At 45.2% G+C, this 20,229-nt stretch overlaps 1 protein-coding gene across 6 annotated transcripts in view; it reads left to right on the top strand.

Annotated features, from left to right (window-relative positions):
• Positions 1–20,229, top strand: part of fhip1b (FHF complex subunit HOOK interacting protein 1B) — a 100,467-nt gene that overhangs the window by 46,682 nt on the left and 33,556 nt on the right. For 4 of the 6 annotated variants that reach the window (XR_011342366.1, XM_069892274.1, XM_069892272.1 and 1 more), the window contains 4 exons: positions 11,436–12,035; positions 13,633–13,791; positions 14,831–14,917; positions 15,590–15,757. Coding sequence is in view for 5 of the 6 variants with exons in the window: in XM_069892274.1 (XP_069748375.1) it covers positions 11,436–12,035; positions 13,633–13,791; positions 14,831–14,917; positions 15,590–15,757 (1,014 nt within the window). In the remaining variant the exon portion in view is untranslated. Of the gene's footprint in view, positions 1–9,254; positions 9,409–11,435; positions 12,036–13,632; positions 13,792–14,830; positions 14,918–15,589; positions 15,758–20,229 lie in introns of all 6 variants that reach the window. The other 2 variants (XM_069892276.1, XM_069892277.1) reach the window with 2 other exon arrangements.

A 20,229-nucleotide genomic window follows, 5' to 3' on the forward strand; every position in this document is an offset into this window, starting at 1 on the left:
CAAGTATTAACTTCTGAAATAACCTCCCACGTAGAGTTCATTTAACTGGTGGCCTATTGTGGACTCTCAACATATTCGCACTTGTCAGGAATGTGCAACAGCGACTCCACCTCTTGAGAAAACTGAAGCGGACAAGGCTACAGGCCACCATTATGTCAATCTTCTACAAGAGCTCTATTGAGAGCGTCTTGGCTGTCTGCATTACAGAGCCTCAGAGAAATGGATCAGAGGTGAATCCACACCTGAGATTGGCAAAGAGGATCACTGGAGTCTCCCTACCCACCCCCCCATCCATCAACATGATCTACTAGGATCGTTTTTTGAAGAAGATGCACAAAATCATTGAGGACCCCTTCCACTCTTCACACAGCATCTTTCAGCTGCTCCTGTCGGGGAAGAGATCCAGGAGGATCAGAGCCAGCCCCACCAGGCTGAGAAACAGCTTCTTCCCACGGGCAGTAAGAATACTGAATAACCAAAGGAACTGCACGCACTGACCATCCAAGACTCTCATATGTACAAAACAACATTTATTTGAATAGATGAATACTTGTTCCGCGTATATGTATTGTTGTATGTGAGTTCTGTCTGTTTTGCACTGAGGACAGGGTTTGACTTGTGCAATTGGATGATAATGAGTGGAGAAAAGTTGAAAGGTAAGGGGCAGGGCATGTTTTTTGATACTAAAAGTGGTGGGTGCTGGGAACAGGCTGCTAGGGTTAGTGCTGGAAGCAGATAAGATAGCAGCATGTCAGAGGCTTCTGGATAGGAAGGGAATGAAGGGATCATGTGCAAGCAGCAGAATTTTAGTTTAATTTGGGCACAGAGTTGATGGGTGAAAGGGGCTGTTCTGTGTGAGTATAGGGAGCACTCTACATTGGAGACTCCGCTGGCTGAGTATTTCCGAGACTGAGGCTACTGAGTACTGAGAAGATCAAGGAGAATGTACATCAGGCAGGAAAGAAGGTGAGGACAGAATTTTGAACACATACTTTTTCTCTTCTTCTTTCTTCTTTGGCTTGGCTTCGCGGATGAAGATTTATGGAGGGGGTAAATGTCCACGTCAGCTGCAGGCTCGTTTGTGGCTGACAAGTCCGATGCGGGACAGGCAGACACGGTTGCAGCGGTTGCAAGGGAAAATTGGTGGGTTGGGGTTGGGTGTTGGGTTTTTCTTCCTTTGTTTTTTGTCAGTGAGGTGGGCTCTGCGGTCTTCTTCAAAGGAGGTTGCTGCCCGCCGAACTGTGATGGGCCAAGATGCACGGTTTGAGGCGATATCAGCCCACTGGCGGTGGTCAATGGGGCAGGCACCAAGAGATTTCTTTAGGCAGTCCTTGTACCTCTTCTTTGGTGCACCTCTGTCACGGTGGCCAGTGGAGAGCTCGGCATATAACACGATCTTGGGAAGGCGATGGACCTCCATTCTGGAGACGTGACCTACCCAGCGCAGTTGGATCTTCAGCAGCGTGGATTCAATGCTGTTGGCCTCTGCCATCTCGAGTACTTCGATGTTAGGAATGAAGTCGCTCCAATGGATGTTGAGGATGGAGCAGAGACAACGCTGGTGGAAGCGTTCTAGGAGCCGTAGGTGATGCCGGTAGAGGACCCATGATTCGGAGCCGAACAGGAGTGTGGGTATGACAACGGCTCTGTATACGCTAATCTTTGTGAGGTTTTTCAGTTGGTTGTTTTTCCAGACTCTTTTGTGTAGTCTTCCAAAGGCGCTATTTGCCTTGGTGAGTCTGTTGTCTATCTCGTTGTCGATCCTTGCATCCGATGAAATGGTGCAGCCGAGATAACCAACAAGGTGAACACATACACAGCTCAGAAAACAGGCCCTTCAGTGCAAATTATTCTGCCTAGTCCCACTGACCTACCTCCATCCCCCTCCCATCCGTGTCCTTGTCCAAATACTTCTTGTGTTAAAATTAAGCCCACATTCGGCATTTCAGCTGTCAGCTCGTTCCATACCCCCACCACACTCTGTGTGAAGAAGTTCCCCCTAAACCTTTCCCCTTCCATCCCCTTAACCCATGTCCTCTGGTTTGTATCTCACCTCCCCTCAGTGGAGAAACCCTATCTATATTTACTCTCTCTATCCCCCTCATAGCTTTAAATACCTCAATCAAATCTCCCCTCATTCTTCTGTGCTCCAGGGAATAAAGACTATAAGACCACAGGAGCAGAATAGGCCATTTGGCCTGTTGAGTCCATTTCGCTATTTTATCATGAATTAATCTATTCTCCCACTCAGCCCCAGTTCCCTGACTTCCCCCTGTAATCTTTCTACTCTGACTATTCAAATACCGATCAATCTCTGCCTAAAACACACTCAACAACCGCTCCCTGGCTAAAGAAATTCCTATGCATCTCTGTTTTAAATAGATACCCTTCAATCCTGAAGTTGTGCCTTCTTGTTCTAGACTTCCCTACCAACTTTATCGTGTCTACTCTGTCCGGGCTTTTGAGGTTCCACCCTCATTCTCTGAACTCCAAGGAATCCAGTCCAAGAGCAGTCAAACATTCCCCATCTGCTAATCCCTTCATTCCAGGAATCATTTTTGTGGATCTTCTCTAAACCCTCTCCAACACCGCACACCCTTTCTTAAATAAGGAGCCCAAAACTGTACTGTAAAGTCCTAACTTTCCTATGGTTTTCAACTGTCTCCCTAAACTTACATTTCACCTTAAGTAATCCCTATGCCATAAAAGGTCTGTGATTAGTAAGGGATTACTTAAGGTGGGATGTGGGTGGAAAGGAAATGTTTCAAAACCACTGTTTTAATCGGCCCTCATTGACTCGTTATGTGCACGGTTTCAGAACTCCAAAGGAAATGGGCCAATGACAATTTTTCTCAAGCAAAACATTTCAGTAACAATTGGGTCTAGAGCAGTGATTCTCACCCTTCCCTTCCCACCAACATCCCACCTTAAAAGCAGTTATGGATAGGGAATACGTAAGGTGGAATGTGAGTTTCGGGAGCAGTTTGAAAACCACTGGTTTAACCTGTCCCTGCAACTCAGTTCCTCCAGTTCTGGCCACATCCCAGTAAATGTGTGCACTCTTTCAATTTTATTGATCTCTTTTCTGGAGTTAATGACCAAAAATGCACACAATAATCTAAATTTGGCCTTGCCATAACATACTCAATGGCTGGGTCCTGCTGAGTGTTGCCAGGCACAGAGACCAAGGGGTATAGGTACATTGTTCCCTGAAATTAGTGAACAGGTGATGAAGAGGTGTGGCACAATTTCCTTCTGGCTGGGGCACTGAGTACAAGAAAACTGGGATGTCATGTTACAGCTGTATAAAACATTGGTTGTACTCATGGAGTTTGGAGTGTAGTTCTGGTCACCACAGTGCATGAAGGATCTGATTACACTTGAGAGAGAGAGAGAGAGAGAGAGTGTAAAAGAGATTCAAAAGCATCTTGACTGGAATAGGCTGGGACTGTTGTTGCTCGAATGAAAGAGGCTGGGTGGGAGGGGAACCTTTGATGTTTTTAATATATGAGGCATGGTCTAGTCTTTTTCCTAGGGTTGGGAGCCCTAAAACAGGGCTTTATATATTTAAAAAGGAAAAGGTTGAAAGCGGACTTGAGGGGCAACCTTTTCACTGAGTGGAGGGTATGTGGATTGAACTCCTAGAGGAAGTGATAGAGCTGGGGCATTTATAGCATGTGAAGGTCATCCGGACAGGTACATGGATGGGAAAGATTCGGAGAGATATGGGCCAAATGTAGGCAAATGAGATTAACAGTTTGGAACCATGGTCAGCATGGACAAAATGGACCACAATGATGTTGAATGGTGGAACAAGCTGAAGAGGCTGACTGGCCTATTCCTACTTCAACTTGTGGCCCCTCTGTAATTCTAGAGAGTAATGCAAGTTGACCTTGAACTCAGCTTGATGACTAAAGCAGGGAGTTTGGTTCTGGTTATGGAAGTTCCATCCAGACCCATTCCATTCTGGAAGCAGATTAGCCTAGGAGGCATAGGGATTACTTAAGGTGGTATGTGGAGGAGTCACGTGATGGAGTAGTGGCCGGTCAGGGAATTCCAGCCCTCTCCGGAAAAGTTGAAAAAAAACGCACAAAACACGAAGGTACAAGAATAAAAATTAAAACAAAGTAAAAGTAAAGGTGAGAAGAAAATGGCAGCGAAGAGAGAAAAGTCGAAAGCAACGGGAAGAAGAGAAGATGAAAGAACGTCGGAAGAAGAAGGTGAAGGCCTTACCTGTCCGAGGAGGCCCGCCGCGGAGAGAGAAGCCCGCTCCCTAAGGTCGGTGGAAGTCCCGAGTTCGGGACTACAAAAATGGCTCGCGGAGCCGAGTAAAAGTGCGCAACCGCGCATGAAAAAAAACACACTGACGGGAGGGGGGAACAGCTGAGGAGTCGATCTCCACAGCTGAGAGTGACAGCTACAACACAGCAACAGGAAGAGAACATAGAAAATAACGAGAACAAGAAAGAAGAGAGCAAAAAGAAAACAAGGAAACAACAGATGGCCAACCCAGAGGAAGAAGAAGAAGAACATAGAGAGATGGAAGAAGAAGGGAAAGGCAGGACAATGGATATATCTTTTTTTAAAGAATATATGGAATCAGTGAAAGAATGGCAATTACAAGAATTTAATGAGATAAAAAGAAGAATTAAGAGTGCAGAAGAAAAAATGAATAAAATAGAAATGGTCATATCAGAGATAGGAAAAAGAGTGGATAATGTGGAAGAACGAGAAATAATCGTAGAAATGGAAGTAGAGGATTTAAAAGAGAAATTAGAAGAATCTAATAAAAAAGTTAAAGAGGCACATGAGCTGTTAGCTCAGAAGATAGATATAATGGAAAACTATAATAGAAGAAATAATATAAAGATAGTGGGCCTTAAGGAAGATGAAGAAGGCAAGAAAATTTATAAAAGAATGGATCCCCAGGGTCCTAGGAAGACCAGAATTACAGGAAGAAATGGAAATAGAGAGGGCACATAGAACATTAGCCCCGAAACCACAACCGCAGCAAAAACCAAGATCCATTTTAGTAAAATTCTTAAGATATACAACAAGAGAAAATATATTGGAGAAAGCAATGAAGAAAATAAGAGAAGACAAAAAGCCACTGGAATACAAAGGTCAAAACATTTTTTTCTATCCAGACATAAGTTTTGAACTCCTGAAGAAGAGGAAGGAGTTCAATACAGCAAAAACGATCCTATGGAAAAAAGGATATAAATTTATGTTAAAGTACCCAGCGGTACTTAAAATAGTTATTCCAGGGCAACAAAACAGACTATTCTCGGATCCAGAGGAAACAAGAAAATTTGCAGAACAACTACAAAACAAGCAGAGAGATGAAGACATGTAATGAGAGTAAAAATGACCACGAACGATATGTATGTATGTATATATGTGTATACATGAGTGTATCCGTATTTAGAGGAAAATATATAGATTATAGATAAGAATCAATAAGGGAATGAAAGGGAATAGAGGAAATAAGGAGGGAATTAAAAGAATGACCTTTGTTATATATGAAAATTGAAATCTTTTCCGGGGGAGAGGTGGTTGGGGAGGAGTTACGGTCACTGCAAAATCAGTTGACGCTTGCGAGTGAATTCGCAAATCCAAATGGAGAGGGGAGATGTGGTTGCCCGGCAAGAGATAAAGGGCAACTCAGGAGGGGGGGAGGGGAGAATGGGGTTAAAGAAGTTTTAAATAGGAGAATAAGGAAAATGTTTGATGGCAAATGCAAGCAATAAGATACCTAGGTATGCAAATAAATAAAAACCTCGGCCATCTATATAAACTCAATTATTATCCACTAATGAAAAAAATTACAGGACGATTTAGAGCATTGGAAAGATTTACCACAAACACTAATAGGAAGGATAAACTGTATTAAAATGAACATTTTCCCAAGGATACAATACCTATTTCAGGCATTGCCAATACACTTGACAGAGAAATTCTTCAAGGAGTTAAAGAAAATAATAAGGAAATTTTTATGGAAGGGGGGGGAAACCGAGGATAGCACTAGATAAATTAACAGAATGGTATAAACAAGGAGGCTTACAACTGCCAAACTTTAAAAATTATTATAGAGCCGCACAATTAAGATACCTATCAGATTTTTATCAAACAAGGGAAAAGCCAGATTGGACTAGATTAGAGCTAGATAAAATAGGGGAGAAGATACCTGAACATATATTATATAAATGGGATGAAAAATTGGTACAACGTAGGAGTTCTCCAGTATTACATCATCTGCTCAATATTTGGAAGATTCATGTAGAAAGGAATAAAACAAATTACCAATTACCAAAACTAATACTGACGCAAAATCAGTTAATCCCTTTTACAATAGATAACCTTTCCTTTAGAGAATGGGAGAAAAAAGGAATCAAAAGAATAGAAAATTGTTTTTCAGGAAATAGATTATTATCCTTTGAACAAATGAAAGATAAATATAATATAACTCAAGATACAGTGTTGGCATATTACCAGTTGAGATCCTACTTGAAGGACAAATTAGGAAGCAGTCTGAGGTTACCAGAGGGAAGTAACTTTGAATATGTGATTACAGATACAATGATAATCAAAAGATTTATAACAAATATGTATATTAAACTACAAGAAAAGGAGAATGAGGATACAAATGGTAAAACTAAACAAAAATGGGAACAAGATTTAAATATCTTTCTTTCTTTGGCTTGGCTTCGCGGACGAAGATTTATGGAGGGGGTAAAAAGTCCACGTCAGCTGCAGACTCGTTTGTGGCTGACAAGTCCGATGCGGGACAGGCAGACACGGTTGCAGCTGTTGCAGGGGAAAATTGGTTGGTTGGGGATGGGTGTTGGGTTTTTCCTCCTTTGCCTTTTGTCAGTGAGGTAGGCTCTGCGGTCTTCTTCAAAGGAGGTTGCTGCCCGCCAAACTGTGAGGCGCCAAGATGCACGGTTTGAGGCGATATCAGCCCACTGGCGGTGGTCAATGTGGCAGGCACCAAGAGATTTCTTTAGGCAGTCCTTGTAGCTTTTTTTTGGTGCACCTCTGTCACGGTGGCCAGTGGAGAGCTCGCCATATAACACGATCTTGGGAAGGCGATGGTCCTCCATTCTGGAGACGTGACCCATCCAGCGCAGCTGGATCTTCATCAGCGTGGACTCGATGCTGTCGACCTCTGCCATCTCGAGTACTTCGACGTTAGGGATGTAAGCGCTCCAATGGATGTTGAGGATGGAGCGGAGACAACGCTGGTGGAAGCGTTCTAGGAGCCGTAGGTGGTGCCGGTAGAGGACCCATGATTCGGAGCCGAACAGGAGTGTGGGTATGACAACGGCTCTGTATACGCTTATCTTTGTGAGGTTTTTCAGTTGGTTGTTTTTCCAGACTCTTTTGTGTAGTCTTCCAAAGGCGCTATTTGCCTTGGCGAGTCTGTTGTCTATCTCATTGTCGATCCTTGCATCTGATGAAATGGTGCAGCCGAGATAGGTAAACTGGTTGACCGTTTTGAGTTTTGTGTGCCCGATGGAGATGTGGGGGGGCTGGTAATCATGGTGGGGAGCTGGCTGATGGAGGACCTCAGTTTTCTTCAGGCTGACTTCTAGGCCAAACATTTTGGCAGTTTCCGCAAAGCAGGACGTCAAGCGCTGAAGAGCTGGCTCTGAATGGGCATTCATTTATAAAGATAAAGAAGGAAACATGGGAGAAGTTATGCTCTGGAATGATGAGAAATACAATAAACACGAGGTTACGTATGATACAATATAACTGGATACACAGGCTATACATTACACCTCAAAAGTTAAATAAATGGGACCCAACAGTATCTGACAGATGTTTTCGTTGTAAAAAAGAAATGGGAACAACAATTCATGCAATCTGGACAGGTGAGAAAGTAGAAAAATTTTGGGAAGATCTAAACCAGATATTAAATAAAATTACAGAAAACAATATACCAAAAAACCCAGAGATCTTCCTCCTAAGTAACATAAAAAACAAAGAATTTGGACTTGATTTGGATGGTGTACAAAACAGATTTGTTAAGATAGCTCTAGCCGTAGCAAAAAAATGTATTATGTCAACCTGGAAATTAGAAGATAACTTGAGAATACAACAATGGTGTATAGAAATGAATACATGTATTCCATTAGAAAAAATAACATATAATTTAAGAAATAATATTGAAATATTTGAACAAATATGGGAGCCATAGATGAAACACAATAGAGAAAACCTACCGGGGACATTCACCACCTAAAATGACGGAAGGAGAAGGGAATGAAAAGAATTGACTCAGTGGAATTTCTTTTTTATTTTTATTGAATGACAACATTGTTTGACTGGTTTAATGTATCTTAGATTTTGTACTTTAAATGGATGGGATGGGAGGTAGGGAGGGTGGGATGGGAGGAGGGGGGGGGAGAAAATGACACTGTATATATTTGAAAAGGAAAATGTATGTATCTTGGTCAATGTGGTTTATGGTGTGAAAAATAAAAAATTTTAAAAAAAAAGGTGGTATGTGAGTGGAAAGAAAAAGTTTGAAAACCACTGGTTTAGACCATGAGGTCACACTGTGTGGAGAATACGTTCGAGAGCATGCAAGATAGGGTGGAGCATATAAAGTTGTCAGTCCAAGCCTAGCAGGAAGGACGAGGGTGGTATGTGTAGGGAAACTTTACTTACTAAGACCCCCCTCCCCTTCAAGTCACTCACCATCCTGACTCGAAATAATCACCATTCCTGCATCACCATTCCTCCCTCCCCAACCACACTGTGGGAGACCTATCTCCAGGACTGGTGTAGAACTAGACTATAGCTCACCGTCACCATCTCAGCAGCAGCTGGAGATGAGCAGTGAATTGTGGCATTGCCACTGATGACCTGGTCTCATCGATCGACAAATCACATTGGGGCTGAAGTGGCAGGGAGGCTGGAACATGGAGCTGTGTGTTTGCAGCACCAAGGATTGTGGTACATCTGTACGTTGTACATGTCCATATGACACTAACCTTCCATCATTGTCAAAGCCAGTGGACCCAGGCTGTTCCTCACCTCGTCACTACCACCTTCGGACAGAAGGTGCACAAGCCTGAGGTTCGTCACCTCAGGGTTCAAGATCAGTATTTGTCCCAGCAGTGATCAAGTTCTTGAATCTCCTAACCCTAAACTACCCAGGGACCACCTAAGAATCCGTCTGCATTGTCTCATTTTTGCCCTTGTCGCGGTCACGTCAGTAAGCGGGTGATGAATCTCCGATGCAGGAGGAGGAGACTGAGAGTGTCAGGATCACCCGTGTGGCAGTGAGCCCTGAGAAGGTCAGCGGAGTTTGGCCGGTGGTGTTTGGGGAGTTGAAGAATGCAGTGTTGTGTCTAGTGAATAAAAGAAAGTCGACTTCACGGTGGCAGAAAGAAACGAGTGAGTGTGTTCTTTATTTGTTTGTAAGCTGTGGGAAATCAGTAGTGTTACACACTAACTGAAAAGTTATTTATCCTTTTATATTATCACTTTTTCTGTCCACGGCATATTGTGGTCATGTCATGTTTTCTTTTGCTATTGGTGTAACTTACAGTCCCCTCCATAATGTTCAGGACAAATTCAATTTTTTTCCTTTATTTGCCCCTGCTAAGCTGGAACTCAAACAATTCAGTGCACATTCCAGATTTTCTTCAAGGTTATTTCTGTACGTTTTGGTTTGACCATGTCGAAATTCCAGCACTTTTTATACATAGTTCCCCAATTTCAGGGGCACCCTAATGTTTGGGACATTTAGCTTCACAGGTGTTTGTGAGGGCTCAGGTATGTTTAATTGCTTCATTAGTGGAGGGAGAAGAGAAGCTTGACTTGCTTCTAACCTTTTGATCACCTTTGGAGTCTGCAGTTGCCATTTTTAAACAGGGTTGTGCCAGTGAAAGTCAAAGAAGCCAATTATGAGGCTGACAAACAAGAATTAAACAGTAAGTCATCGCCCAAACCTCAAGTTTACCAAAATCAACAGTTTGGAACATCGAGCCTACTGCTGAGCTTACTCATCGCAAAGGGACTGGGATTCCAGGAAGACTCCGCGGCTGAGGACAGAAGAATTCCCATCCTAATGAAGAAAAATCCCCAAATGTATGTCCGCCAGATCAGAACCATTCTCAGGAGGCAGGTGTGGATGTGTCAATGACCACTGTCCGCAGAAGGCTTCATGAACAGAAATACAGAGGTTACTCTGCAAGATGCAAATCATAAGGGTGGACAGATTATAGTTTGCCAAGAATGATTTGAAAGAGCCTGCAGAATTCTGGAAAAAGGTCCTGTGGACAGATGAGACCAAGATTAACCTGTATCAGAGCGATGGCAGAAACAAAGTGTGGAGGTGGAAAGGAACTGCCCAAGATCCAAAGCATTCCACCTTGGCCAAGTAGAAGTATCCTCTATTTCTGGACGTTTAGGGATTTTTCCCCAAGTAGAAGTAACCTCTGTATTTCTGGACTTTTGGGGATTTTTCCCCAGGTAGAAGTGATCAAAAGCTTAGAAGCAAGACAAGCTTCTCTTCTACCTGCACCAATGAAGCAATTAAACATACCTGAGTCCTCACAAACACCTGTGAAGCTAAATGTCCCAAACATTATAGTGCCCTGAAATGAGGGAACTATGTATAAAAAGTGCTGGAATTTCCAATTGGACAAACCAAAATGTTCACAAATAACCTTGAATAAAATCTGGAATGTGCACTTTATTTAAATGTGAATTGTTTGATAACAAATGTATTTGCAAAGGGGCAAATAAAAGAAAAAATAAGGTCTTATGGAGGGAACTGAGCTTATCAGCGTGGCTGCAGGGAGTAAGAATTTCAGTGTGTACATGACAGTAAACTTTTGTATGAGGAGAGGATTGAAAGTCTGGATCACCCTTGGCAAGAGGCAGCCTGGAATGTGGGTCACCCCAATGGTTTGAGCATAAATTCGGGTGAAGGGAAAGGTTAAGCAGTTAGGACTTTATTCCCTGGAATGTAGAAGAATGAGGAGAGATTTGATTGAAGGACTTAAAATGATGAGGGGGTAGACAGAGTAAATGTTGGTCGGCTTTTTCCACTGAGGGGAGATGAGATACAAACTAGAGGACATGGGTTAAGGGTGAAAATGGAGAATATTAGAGGGAGCGTGGGGAATGAGCTCCTATCTGAAGTGGTGAATGCAGGCTCAATTTTAACATTTAAAAAAATATGGACAGGAACATGGATAGGAGGGGTATGGAGGGCTATGGTTTAGATGCAGGTCAGTGGGACTGGGCAGAATAATAGAACTAGATGGAATGAAGGGCCTGTTTGTGTGTTGTATGGATCCATGGAAGGGATGCTAAGGATATGGTGGTTAAGATTCAAGCAAGCTAGAAGCTGGGTGATTGGTCTGCAAGGCACAGGCTTCAGTTGATCTGTTGTGATTTGATTTGTGATGCAGGTGAGCCGCATTCTGGAGCGCCGGGACCGGCGGACAGCGGATGAAATCAGCGCTGTGCGCAATCACAGCGATCAGATGGTGTACCTGCTGGCAGCAGAGAAACTACAGGGGGACACAGGGATCGGGCCCATCCTGGAGCTGGTCATTCTGGAGGGCATTCTGGACAAGCTGGTGTGCTGGAACCTGCACTGGCAGTTCGATGACAACAAGAAGATCGAGCAGCTGAAGCTCTTTGACCTGCTGGTCAGTCAGTCCCAGCAACTGCTGCTGCGGCACAAGCCCGTGCTGAACGCCTTGATCAGGTTGCTGGGTGCGTGCGGGGAGCCCCGCTCCCCAGCTCTGGAGAACAGCCTTGTGCTGCTCCTCAATCAGGTGTGTGTGTCGCTCTCCAAGGAGCCCTCCATCCTGGAGCTCTTCTTCCACACGCAGACCAATCAGGGTCCAGTGAACCTTCTAATCTTCTCCATCCTTATCCCCTTCATCCATCGCGAGGGTCTGATTGGACAGCAAGCCCGAGATGCACTGCTCCTCATTATGGCCATCTCAGCAGAGAATGCCACCGTGGGAAGCTACATCGCAAACAACTCCTACTTTTGCCCAGTGAGTGCAGGAGCGTGCGCAGGGGCTGGTGGGGTGGGGGTGGGTTGTAGGGGTGGGGAGGGTTCCAGGACAGCGTTTGGGGATGGGATGGCATGAGGAGGGGAGAAAAGGATAAGGGTGATGTGGAGGAATACCTTATGAGGTAGTGGAAGACTCTACCACTACTGACGGCGCATTAACCCAGCTCTGACGGCGCCTGACCTCATGTTAACCCAGCCCTGACGTTGCATTAACCCAGCCCTGACGGCGCATTAACCCAGCCCTGACGGCGCCTGACCTCATGTTAACCCACCCCTGACGTTGCATTAACCCAGCCCTGACGTTGCATTAACCCAGCTCTGACGGCGCCTGACCTCATGTTAACCCAGCCCTGACGTTGCATTAACCCAGCCCTGACGTTGCATTAACCCAGCCCTGGCGGCGCATTAACCCAGCCCTGACGGCGCCTGACCTCATGTTAACCCAGCCCTGACGTTGCATTAACCCAGCCCTGGCGGCGCATTAACCCAGCCCTGACGGCGCCTGACGTCATGTTAACTCAGCCCTGGCAGCGGATTAACCCAGCCCTGACGTTGCATTAACCCAGCCCTGACATTGCATTAACCCAGACCTGGCGATGCATTAACCCAGCCCTGACGGCGCCTGACATCATGTTAACTCAGCCCTGGCGGCGGATTAACCCAGCCCTGGCGGCGGATTAACCCAGCCCTGACGTTGCATTAACCCAGCCACGACAGCGCCTGACGTCATGTTAACCCAGCCCTGACGTTGCATTAACCCAGCCCCGATGGCACATTACCCATTGTCAGTAGTGCAGTAGTTCTGGCCCTGTATACATACCATGGGTGAGTCATTGACCTGGCACTACAATTTGTGGAATGTCCTGGGCGGTTCCTGAACAGAATTGTTGACGGGAGATGGATACAGCTTTGCCGTCCTGCTCAGAAGCTGCAGACTTAACTGAGTGCGTTTGCTGTATGCCCTCTAATGACATTACCCTGCAGCCAGACCTGCCAGGGCGTGCTCAGTGAGGAAAGTAAAAAGCCGTACAGTTTTGGTGTGGTCTCTTCACCACCCACTTCCTTGGGTGAAGTCTCTGAAGCTGAAGGGAATTTTTTAAAAAAGTGCAGCCATTTCAGGCCACACTGCGAAGCTTTTCCTCATACAGAGGGTAGTGAAGAGCTGGGATACCTCTCCTGCACACAGGATGCATGCTGGGGCTTAAATGCAGCTTTAAAGGCTTCAATGAGAAGATATTTTGAGAAGCATAAACTAATCTGCTGGAGGAACTCGGCAGGTTGAGCAGTATCAGGTCAACGTTTCAGACCAAACCCCTCATCGGGATCGGATGGGGGTTTCGGGCTCAAAATACTGATTAGCCTGGGTGAGGGGATCCAGCCTGAAATCTTGATCATTTTTTTTTCTGTCATGGATGCTTCTTGACCCTCCAGCAGTGTGTGTCTTCAAATTCCAGTCACTCACATGCCTCACATATTTCTGTCAGAGTGGGGCCTGCCTACATCCTCTCTTGGTATTGTTGGCCACCTTAGTGTTCTGGGATACCTTCACTTCTGACCTTTCACCTTTATCCCTCCAGGTGCTGGCCACGGGGCTCAGTGCACTTTACTCCTCCTTACCTCGAAAGATTGAAGTGCGAGGGGATGATTGGCATGCACTTCGGCGTGAGGACTGGATGGGCGTCCCCGCCATTGCCATGTTCATGAACTCACTGGAATTCTGCAACACTGTGATCCAGGTAGGGTCAGGTCAGCTCAGACCACTCTTTAGATGTGCAGCTTGGTAACAGGCCCTTTCAGCCCACAAACCCATGCCGCCCAGTTACACACCATTAACTTCCAACCCCATATGTTTTTGAATGGTGGGACGAAACCGGAGTCCCCGGAGGAAACCCGCGCAGACACAGGGAGAAGGTACAAACTCCCTGCAGACAGCACAGGATTGAAACCCTGGTCACAGGCGCTGTAACAGTGTCGCGCTAACCACAGTGCTAACTGTGCCATCCTGAAAGGGGGTGTTAGTTTAACCAATAATATAGGGGTCTTCTAATCAAAGGGGTCCAGCCAGTTCATAACACAGATCTGCGGGAGTGGGTTACGGGTTGGGATGTAATCCGGGGGTTTGTCGGGGTTATATAGGGAATAACAGATTCCCAGAAATGAGGATCTATTCCAGGGCTTCATGTAGAATATAGAATTTGAACGGCATGGTTAGGGCGACAATATGACACTGCCAACGACTTGGGTTCGAATCCCGCGCTGTCTGTAAGGAGTTTGTACGTTCTCCCTGTGTCTGTGTGGGTTTTCCCCAGGGACTCTGGTTTCCTCTCACCCTTCAAAAATGTACCAGGGGTTGGAAGTTAATTGGGTGTATTTGGGCAGCCTGGACTCGTGGGTTGAAAGGACCTGTTAGCGAGCTGTATGGCTAAATTTAAGAGAATAACTGGCCCCTGGAGGTGAGTTACGGGCTGAATCAGAATCAGGTTTATTGTCATGAACATGTGTCACAAAATGTGCTTTTCTATGTGATTTTGTGTCATTAGAGAATTTAAATACACTTCACTTTACCCCCTTCCTACGGCTGAAGTGCTGTTTCTGATAGGATGGTCGTTTAACCAGATCACTGTGAAATTGTTGATGTTGTGGGACTAACAGAGATTTTCAAAGGTCCCTGAAGATTGGGAAGTGTGTAAAGCACTTTGTGGCTGGGAGCGGCTCGTGGATTGTAGCTGGTGACTGGTAATTCTGAGGTATTTTTCCACCATCTGCTCTGTGCAGGTCGCCCATCCTCTGGTGCGCAACCAGCTGGTAGACTATGTTTACAACGGATTCCTTGTGCCCGTCATGGGTCCTGCTCTCCACAAGGTAAGCCAGACAGCAGGATTCCTGGATTCAGTCCCTCACGTCAACCCTGGCAAGCTCAACCCTGGCCCTTTGACATTCCTACACACCCTCCCCACCTCCTCTCCCTTGCACTCCCCCAGTCCTTCCCCACCCATCGGCACTGCTGGCTTAGCAGTTCGCACAACATTATTACAGTGCCAGTTATTGGGACCAGGGTTTGAATCCCGTGACTGCGTGGGTTTTCCCCAGGGGCTCTGGTTTCCTCCCACCCTTCCAAACATACCGACTGGGAGTTGTAGGTCATTTGGGTGTAATTGGGCAACAAGGGCTTGTGAGCCGAAAGGGCCCGTTACTGTGTATGTCTAAAAATAAAATTGGCCTCCAAAACCTCTCCTCCAACCATCAACACATCATAATGCATCACCACTGACCCAATGTACCATCGCCACCCATCACTGTGACTCTGTTCATAGTGGACTCAGCTCCACTGCTGGGGGGTGGGGGGGGGGGGGTGGTGTCATACTGTGGGAGGGGGAGTACTGATGGGGGTAACTCTCAGAGAGGGACAGGACTGAGGGGGCCACACCATGACTCCTGCATGTCAGTACCCTGGTGCTGGGAAGAGTGGTTGAAACAAGGGTTCGGTTGCATGGTTTGCACTGGGGACTGTGTGCCTACTCTTGATCTCTACAGACCTCCATTGAGGAAATGATAGCCAGCACCGCTTACCTGGACCTCTTCCTGCGCAGCATCACCGAGGTGATCCTGCTCAAAACCTTCCTGCGTTTTGTTGTCCTGCACAGGCATGAGAACATCACCATCCTTGACACACTGACCAGCCGCATCAGCAGTAACTCCCGGGTGAGCCTCACTCTTCTTCACTTTTACCTCCGCCCCCTCCCACCTTGCTGTTGAGCCCGCTTTCAGGCTGCAGAGTTGGGCTGAAGTCGTCACGGCTTTTTTTGTTGAAGATTCTCGAATTCTCGTAGGTGTACCAAGCCCGTGTCCCAGTGAATGGCAGCTGAACTCTCCCTGGGACACTGTGGCATCACAGACAGGTATCATCTCAATCCTGCGCTTGAGAACTTCTCGTCTGCTGAACTTCCTGGATTCAGTAATGGATCCAGAGTGTCCCACTGGTGTTGAGGGATGTACCGAGGTTGGGCAAATGGACATTGAGGAAATCAGGTTCAAGGTGTTGAGATAAAGGGGGAACCGGAGCAAGGGACTCAGGGATCATTGTCCTTGCTGAGCAAGTTGTCTCCCTGAGCTTGACCCATCTGCTTGAGTTTGGCGTATATCTCTCCAAATCTTTCCATTCCATGTACCCGTCTATAGTGGTCCCTACCTTTACCACTTTCTATGGCAGGTTGTTCCATAGAACATTACAGCACAGAAAACATGCCCTTCAGCCCTTCTAGTCTGTGCTGAACTTTTATATTATATTTTATTTAATGTTTAAGAAATGTGTTTGTGTACACACACACATACAAAAAGGACTCAATGAAAGTATATACTAATATATACAAATATAGAAAAAATTATACCCTTAAAATGCATATTAAGCCTAGAAATAACCCCGTACCTTAAGAGAAAGGAAAAGAAACAGTGGACAGAGGGGGAGAAGAAGAAGAAGAAGAAGAAGGAAAAAGAAAAGGGGAATTTAATACAATCAAAAGTGAAATTTTAAAAAATTAAATGACTAATTAGGGATGAAAATTAAATATAAAATATTTAATAACTCATCTAAACTACCCGGACATTTAAATAATTCAAATAAGGCTGTCAAATATCGCTGAATACATTACATTCATTCCTTAGATGATGAGTAATTTTCTCCTGGGGTTTACAACTTTGCATTTCCATGAACATTTTTCTGCCTGGTCCCACTGACCTGCACCCAGTCCATAGCCCTCCATACCCCTCCCATCCATGGACCTGTCCAAATTCTTCTTAAATGTTAAAATTTACCACCTCACCTGGCAGCTTGTTCCACACCCCCACCACTCTCTGTGTGAAGAAGTTCCCCTAAACATTTCCCCTTTCACCCTTAACCCATGATCTCTGGTTTGTACCTCACCTGTCCAGTGGAAAAAGCCTGCTTACATTTACTCCATCTATACCCAACATAATTTTGTAAACCTCTATCAAATCTCCCTTCATTTTTCTATAATTCAGGGAATAAAGTCCTAACTTGTTTAACCTTTCCCTGTACTCAGTTCCTGAAGTCTGGGCAACATCCTAGTAAATCTTCTGTGCACTCTTTCTATCTTATTGATATACTTCCTGTAGTTCAGTGGCCAAAACTGCACACAATACTCCAAATATGGCCTCACCACATGAGATACCCTCCAATCCTCTGACACCACACCCGTGGCTAAGGATGTTTTAAGTTTTTCTGCCAGAGCCCTGCAATTTCTACAATAGACTCCTTCAAGGTCTGAGTGAATATCTTGTCAGGCCCTAGGGATTTATTCACTTTAAAACAGCAAGCCCCTCCTCCTCTTTAATCTGTATAGGCTCCATATACTTACCACCACTGTCAAAACAATTTCCCCTTTGGTCTCCTGAATGCCTTTCCCCTGTCCTTAAACCCAAGCCTTCTAGTTTTAGTAAAGATTGTAGTGAACACGAAAGTCTGTAGATGCTGTGATTGAAGTCAAAACACAGAATTGCTGGAGGAACCCCAAGTAAAAATATATATCCAAGGTTTCGGGTTTGAGCCCTTCTTCAAGGTGTGAGGGGATAAAAAAGCAGGCAGTGCTTAAATAAAAGAAACGTTAGGGGGAGGAGTGCAGACCAACAGACAAAAGGTGATAATCAGAGAGGGAACGTGAGAATTGATAGCTGGAGGAGAGGGGATTTGGCTCTGTCAATGCAGAGCTGGGGGAAAGGAGACAACAGTGTTTAAGGAAAGATGGGGGTGGGTGGGTAGTGACTAACAGAAAGCGTAGAAGTCATTGCAATGCCTTATGCTTGGAAGGTGCACCGACAGTAAATGAGATGTTGCTCCTCCAATTCAGAAGTGGATTCTGATTTGGTTTGCCTGTAGAAAGCAGAGAGTGGTAGTGGAAGGAAAGTATTCTGCCTGGAGGACGGTGACTAGTGGAGTTCCGCAGGGATCTGTTCCGGGACCCCTGCTCTGTGATTTTTATAAATAACCTGGACGAAGATGTAGAAGGATGGTTCAATAAGTTTGTGGATGATATGAAGGTTGAAGGATAGTGAAGGGTGTCATAGGACAGGATATAGACAGGATGCAGAGTTGGATGGAAAAGAGGCAGATGGAGTTCAATCCAGATAAATGTGAGGTGATGCATTTTGGAAGATCAAACTTGAAGGCAGAGTACTTGGTCAATGGTCAGATGCTTAACAATGTGAAAGAATAGAGGGATTTTGGATCCATAGATCTCTTAAGGTTACTGCACAGGTTGATAGGATAATTAAGAAGGCCTATGGAATGCTAGGGCTTCATTAAGTTCAGGAGTCATGAGGTGATTGATGTTGCAGCTCAATAAAACTCTGGTGAGGCCACACTTGGAATATTGTGTTCAGTCTGGTCACCTCATTCCAGGAAGGATGTGGAAGCTATGGAGAGTGTGTAGGTGCCTGAAATGATGGTGGAGGCTGGAACATTTGGGGCATTTAAGAGCATCTCAGACAGGCACATGGAAGAAAAAGAGGATTATGAGGTATGGAGTGTTTGGTTTATTGTTGGTTAGCACAACATTGTCAGCTGAAGGACCTGTATTGTGCTGTAGTGTTCTATTTGCAGGTGGTCGCAGTCTGGCAGTGTACGAGACCATGGATAGACATGTTGGCAAGAGAATGGGGTGGGGAATTGAAATGAGTGGTCATTGGGAGATCCCTATTATTGCAGCAAACAGATCTGAACAAAGTGATCTCCTGGTCTGCGACCAGTTCTCAACACTTCACTTGAAAATCTGCAGGGGTCATCTAGTGCACCTGGTGGTCCTGTTGTGGTCTCCTCTACTGGACATAGACTGGGCGATTGCTTTGTTGAACACCTCAGCACTGACCGACACAATAGCTGGGATCTCCCAATGTCCACCCATTTCAAGTCCCTGCCCCATTCCCTTGGTGAAATGTCTATCCATGGTCTCCTGCACTGCCAGGCTGAGGCCACCCGCTCTTTGGAGGAACGCTGTCCCATATTCTGTTTGAGCACCCTCCAACAGGATGGCATTAACATCAATATCTCCGGTTTCTGTAAACTACAAACCCCGCCATGTATCATTTCCTGTATCTCTCTCTTTCTTCCTCCCCATTCCCCCCCCCCCATCCCATCTCCTTTACCTCATCTCTGCATTCACAGAGCTAAACCCCTCTCCTCCCCCTATCAATTCTCACTTTTCTTCTCTCCTGGCCTCCTCTCCATACCTACCTTATGTCTCTTGTTCTGTACCTCCCCCCACCTCCCGCTGTTTCTTTTATTCAGGCTCCTGCCTATGTTGAAGCAGGGCTCAGGCCTGAAACATCAGTAATAGATCTTTACATCCTATGGACGCTGTGAAACCTGCTCCTCCAGCATTTGTGTTTTTTGTAAAGACTGTGACGAATCACTTTATTTATGCCCTCCCTGCTTTTATAAACTTCTGCAAGGTCACTTCTCAGGGAGAAAAGTCCCAGTCGACCTAGCCTCTCTTTATAACTCGAGCCATTTCAGTCCTGTTAACATACTTGTGGATCTCTTCTGCACCCTTTCCTTCCGAACCTGGATGCTCCGTGTGGTCTCACCAATATCGAGTCCACTTGTAACACTTATGTAATCAGTGCCCTGACCAATCAAGGCCAGCTTGTCAAAGACCTTGCGTGGTATGGTTAGTGTAGCTGTTAGCTCAACACTGTTACAGCACCAGCGATTGGGAACGAAGTTCACATCCAGCGCACTCTGTAAGGAGTTGGTACATTCTCCCCGTGTCGGCGTGAGTTTTCCCCGGGGGGGGGGGGGGGGGTCTGGTTTCCTCCCACCATTTGAAGGGTTTCAGAGATAAGACCAAAATTGAAACTGAATTTATATCAAAGAGAATTTGTAAAAATTGCATTAGTTGCAAGAAAATGTACAGCAGTGACATGGAAATCGGATTCGCATTTAGGTTTGGAAAGATGACAAGGGGAAATCCATAGTTGTTACCTCTTGAGAAGATTACCTATAACTTAAGAAATAAATATGATATATTTTTGAAAATTTGGTAACATATTTACAGAATGTAGGTATAAATTTATAAATGGGCTTTCCCTAAACCTCGTGAAATCTCGTTAACTCTTTGGAATAAAATAACATATAAAACTGAAAAAAAGTTAGAATTGAG

The sequence above is a fragment of the Narcine bancroftii genome, chromosome 7, assembly GCF_036971445.1.
Source record: "Narcine bancroftii isolate sNarBan1 chromosome 7, sNarBan1.hap1, whole genome shotgun sequence".
Taxonomy (NCBI): Eukaryota; Metazoa; Chordata; class Chondrichthyes; order Torpediniformes; family Narcinidae; genus Narcine; species Narcine bancroftii.